Source organism: Sapajus apella, unplaced genomic scaffold, assembly GCF_009761245.1.
Source record: "Sapajus apella isolate SASKATOON/1434 unplaced genomic scaffold, GSC_monkey_1.0 scaffold70, whole genome shotgun sequence".
NCBI classification, from domain to species: domain Eukaryota; kingdom Metazoa; phylum Chordata; class Mammalia; order Primates; family Cebidae; genus Sapajus; species Sapajus apella.
Window position 1 is genome coordinate 7,384,545 of NW_022437010.1, and position 4,980 is coordinate 7,389,524.

General features: G+C 42.1%; 1 protein-coding gene across 9 annotated transcripts in view; it reads right to left on the minus strand.

Moving 5' to 3' along the window:
- PRPF4B (pre-mRNA processing factor 4B) overlaps window positions 1-4,241 on the minus strand; it is a 45,085-nt gene extending 40,844 nt beyond the window's left edge. For 4 of the 9 annotated variants that reach the window (XR_004260373.1, XR_004260372.1, XR_004260371.1 and 1 more), the window contains exon 1: window positions 3,978-4,144. Coding sequence is in view for 1 of the 9 variants with exons in the window: in XM_032250057.1 (XP_032105948.1) it covers window positions 3,978-4,018 (41 nt within the window). In the remaining 8 variants the exon portion in view is untranslated. Of the gene's footprint in view, window positions 1-3,977 lie in introns of all 9 variants that reach the window. The other 5 variants (XR_004260370.1, XR_004260374.1, XR_004260375.1 and 2 more) reach the window with 2 other exon arrangements.
- Window positions 4,242-4,980: the final 739 nt, after the last annotated feature.

A 4,980-nucleotide genomic window follows, 5' to 3' on the forward strand; every position in this document is an offset into this window, starting at 1 on the left:
AGAGGAATCAAATTCTATCAAAAGAAAATCAAGCTCCTCCTAGCTTCAGGGAATCAGAAATACATCATGATGACCATTATCACTGTAGGAGAGTCATTCCCATGAGTGACTAGTTCCCACTGTAAATTAATCAGTATTATCTTTAGAAATACTGAGTAGGTTCCTGCTAAAAATGCTACCAGCTCGAGATAATTAGGTTAACCTTAATTATAGCGTTTTCTTATACAGGGGCTAGGCATACAATGAATCTTTCAGTTTCAGTTGATCTCTCAATGCAAATATCATAGAAAGTAACAAGTAAAGTCTGACCAGGTAAACCTGGAAAACTTGAAACACTGAGTATAATGTATTACATCCAATGGGCTTATGCTAAAATAGCTAAATTAGGTTCAGCATCAATGAATTTCTTCTAAAGCTAAAGGAAATGGTTTCTTGTTAAGAAACCTAATAGTCATCCTGGACAGTTTATATTGACAATAAATATAGATTATATACATTCATTTACATAAATTTATGCTTTAGCATTTACATTTTACAACTTAACATCATACATTTAGCCAAGTAGATGCGTATACCAACCTGGTCTGCAACAGGTTTATCACAAAACAAATATTTATTGAGAACCTATTGAGTACTGAATAACATCTTTCGGATCACAGCATTTGGAAGCAAAGGTGAATGAGAAGTGCAAACAACATGAGGGTGCTTAACAGCATCTGTTTATATGCTTTGTTTAGTTTTTATACTTTAAAACAAACAAACAAACAAACAAACAAAACCCCAAGTCTTGAAGCATCCAGCACAATGAATGAAAATAATCATGGAACAACTTTAAAATAATACAGTCACAGTCGGACGCAGTGGCTCACTCCTGTAATCCCAGCACTTTGGGAGGCTGAGATAGGCAGATCACCTGAGGTTAGGAGTTCAAGACCAGGCTGACCAACGAGGCGAAATCCCGTCTACTAAAAATACAAAAGTTAGCAGGGTGTGGTGGTGCATGCCTGTAATCTCTGCTACTTGGGAGACAGAGACAGGAGAATTGCTTGAACCCAGAGGGCAGAGGTTTCAGTGAGCCGAGATTGTGCCACTGCACTCCAGCCTGGGTGACTCTCCATCTCAAATAAAATAAAGTAAGTCAGCAATCACCAACCACTAGTGTTATTGTAACTTCTTTTACATTTTTTCCCAAAGAATAGTCTTAGTGAATTTATTTGGTGGGCATTCAAAATACGCAGAGACAGAGAACTGATTTAAATTTGTGTATGAATAAAACCGTTTTTAAGCTAGACAATTCTTAAAAAAAAATTTTTTTTTAGTGGTGAGCAAAGTGGACACCACTGCTACTTTACCAGAAAAGTAATAGTTTAGACCTATTTCTCTGACAAGTTAAAATGTATGTGTTTTTTTTAAGAAACTGGGTCTTGCTATGTTGCTTGGGCTGGATTTGAACTGCTAGGCTCAAATGATCCTCCGCCTTGACTCCCTACTACCTGCAGCACTTTGGGAGGCTGAGGCAGGAGGATCACTTGAGCCCAGTAGTTCAAGAACAGCCTGGGCAACATGGGAAGACTCTGCTTCTACAAAAATATTTAAAAATTAGTTGGGCATGGTGGAGCATGCCTGCGGTCCTAGCTACTCTGGAGGCTGGGGCAGGAGGATCACTTGAGGTCAAGGTTATAATGAGCCAAGATAGTGCCATCTGTTGACCTGGGTGACAAGAGCTTGTGTTTCAAAAATAAATAAAATGAATAAAAAGAATTAATGTAGATATAAAAAATCAGAATGGATTCAAAAGACCAACTAGTCTTAAAACAAACCTTCCCTCTGGTGCCCCCTTTGCCAAAGCAGTTTTGAGAAATTAGGTTTCAATAAATTAGACATGTCACATCAAAAAATGGATCTTTCTGGGACAGTGGAAAAAAATAAAAATCATTTCAAACTTGAAAAGCAATTTAAACAGAAGTAGCATTGTATAGAGGGAGGCCAGACAGTACAATAGTTAGCAGCAGGGCTTTAGAACCAGATTGCCAGAGTTCAAATGAGTGTGCCACTTAACGTGACCTTCAGCAAGTTACTTAATTTCTCTGGGCTTCAGTTTTATCCTCTCTAAAATAAGGAAAATACAACTATCCACCTCAACAGGGTTGTTAAAAGAGCTAAAGCCTTCAGGGAGCATAAAGGCTACTTTTTATATTTATTCTTTCTAAATTTTCCTATTTTGAATAGACTCCATGTAACTGTAAACTACTCAATGTCCTCTAAAGAACTATTGTAGACACCATATTCAGGGACTCACTATAAGCACCAGGCATAGTGCTTGTTTTGGTATCAAACTGTTATCTTCTTTGTTAAACACTTTCAAACTACTGAAAGTGAAACATATACAGACCAAATAATCCATTTACACCAAGTATTGTGTGGGGAAGGGAAGAGAAACTAAAGAGTATGTCAGTGTTATTTACACAGGAGAGGCCTAAATATGTATTTTTTTAAAATTATTAACTCTAATATTTGAATACAGTATGTGAATAAAATATGGCTGACTCACTCCTCAAAATGAATGTGAAACATCCCTAAAATCAAATAAATGGACATAATACTATAAAACTTTTCAGATTAGAAAATGTAGCTACATAGCATGAGATCTGCACTGTATTGGCTTAAACACTGTAGCTGTGCCACACAATGAAGTGGTGAGAAACAGTAACAGGCTAAAGCTAGTTTAAAACTTTAGAATCTCTGCTAAGTCAAATTGTAAAAATAATACAGCAGTTTTCAAAAGGCCTTAATAAAAAATTCAATTTCTCTGCCTAGCTGAATAAAGTAGATGACTGAGGAGCCCAAAACTGGATGCACAGCAATGAAGTGTCGGGCGGCAAAGATTTCTCCTATTGCTCAGTTACAAGTTGCTGGGGGACTATACCTCTTTCTAAGATGGCTGGAAACATCAGACCGTGCAGATGGAAAAAAAAAAAAAAAAAACAGTGGCTATGCAAATATTGCCGTAAAATCCATTCTCTTTTAAGGTTCTTGAGTTTTCCTACCACTGACATGAAAAGCAAAATACTGCTTTCAGTTAAGCAAGGGTTGTTGGCCTTTGCAGCATACACAAGTTTTTTTTTTCATTTGGCCCATAGATTCTTATGTTAGCTTAATTATAGACATAAAGTGGTTTGGCAGTAGCTAGCAATTCCCACTACTCTTTCCACTCGTCCTCCTAAAGAAGGGTTATAAACCCAGGCAAAAAAAAAAAAAAAAAAGCCAACCCTCAAAACCAAAGACTCTATCTTACTTTGCCTCAAGTTTGCAAGTTGGTAAAAAAAAAAAGCTGCCGGTAGGCAGTCAAAAACAAAACAAAAAAACACCAAAACAATACCCGGTGACTGCTGGACTAAAGAATACAAGGTGATGAGATCGAGTATCACGCTGGCCACAGACTAGCTTCAGGATGATCAGAGTGTGACCCTAGCTCCTCCTCTCTCTGCTTTCAGGTCCTAAAGTGACACCAGTATAAGGACGACTAGGGGTACCGCATGAGGAAGAAAAGACTTCGCGCTTGCCCCGCCTGCCGCCACTGACCCTCGTGTCCCCAGCACCGATGCCGCTAAGTGCTGCGGCCAGGGAGATCTGCTGGGTCCCCAAGGGAGGAACAGTAAGGCGCGACCTCACTGCCGCGGCAGCCGCCACGCGCACCGGACCTGTAGAGGCCGCTCGCGCCTGCGCCTCCCGGGGCAACGACGCGCGGCAGGCCGCGGCCGCCTTCGCCCCAACAGCGGCGGCCTCCGGGAAAATGAAGCTCGAAGGCCGCCTGCTCCCCATGCCTCCCACCCCAAAACGAATAGCGCCAGAAAAGGCAAAGTTTGACTCTTGCCGTTAGGCCCGAACTTTCCCGCCCGCCCGTTGCAGCTCTCCGTCGTCTCCCACTCAGCAGTCCCCGGGCTCCAGCCTCTGGCCCACTCACAGAGATTACTTACTCTGGTTGCTCCCGCAGCGACTGGGTCTCCGCGGCGGCCATCTTGAACTTCCTGACTCCTCGGCGGCGGTGGAGGCGGCGGCGGCTCCCGGACGGTGGAAGGTAGTGTAAGTGGAGGAAGAAGGAAAAGAGCTGCCGCGCATGTGCTGACGGCGCTGGGAAGAGTGAAGTTCTGAGTCCGCGCTAAGAATCCGGATATAAAACCCTACGTCCCGGAGGGGCGGAGGGCGTCATGTCGCAGCTTCCGGGAGCATGGTGGGCGGTGCTGCTGAGGATTGACGGCGTGTGTCCAGGTTGAGCTCTTTGGTCAATGCTAGAAATGGACGTAGTTACGGAAGCCCGCTGACGAGGGGAGCAAAGAGAGAGGGATGTCGGCTTCGGGTGTGCGGTTCCGAGAACTGATTGGCTATGGGGACTAGAAGTTGAGTGAAAATTCACTTAAATTCGGTCAAATTGATTTTTGCCCTAGTCAGTGTTAGAGACACAGTAAATGCTTAACCACCTCTCTAGATAGCTCAACTGAATTAGCATTAACTTCCCGAGAAAGTGCATAGAAAGGCATTTTAAAATACTGTAAATTAGGTCTGTACCTCGAACGTAAATATCTTTAAATGTGGAACTGTTATTATATTTGACATTGAACATCTTTTCCACTTTACACAGTTCAAGGGTGACACGTTTTAGGAGTCGTTCAGTTCGTTGTTTCCGTACCTGGAACATGTAATTTTTTGGGGTCCAAGTTGCTTTATGTGATTTTGTTTTTTTCTGTAATGACTCTACAGTAATGGGATTAAATGGAATTTAGGGAAAACATTTACTGGCTCTTGGAGAGCTCTTAGTACCAGTTAGGTTAATTAGGTTATTTCATTACTCTTTAAAAAAAAAAAAAAAATTTCTCGGCCGGGCGCCATGGCTCACGCCTGTAATCCCAGCACCTTGGGAGGCTGAGGCGGGCGTATCACCTGAGGTCATCAGTTCGAGGCTAGCTTGAACAACATGGTGAA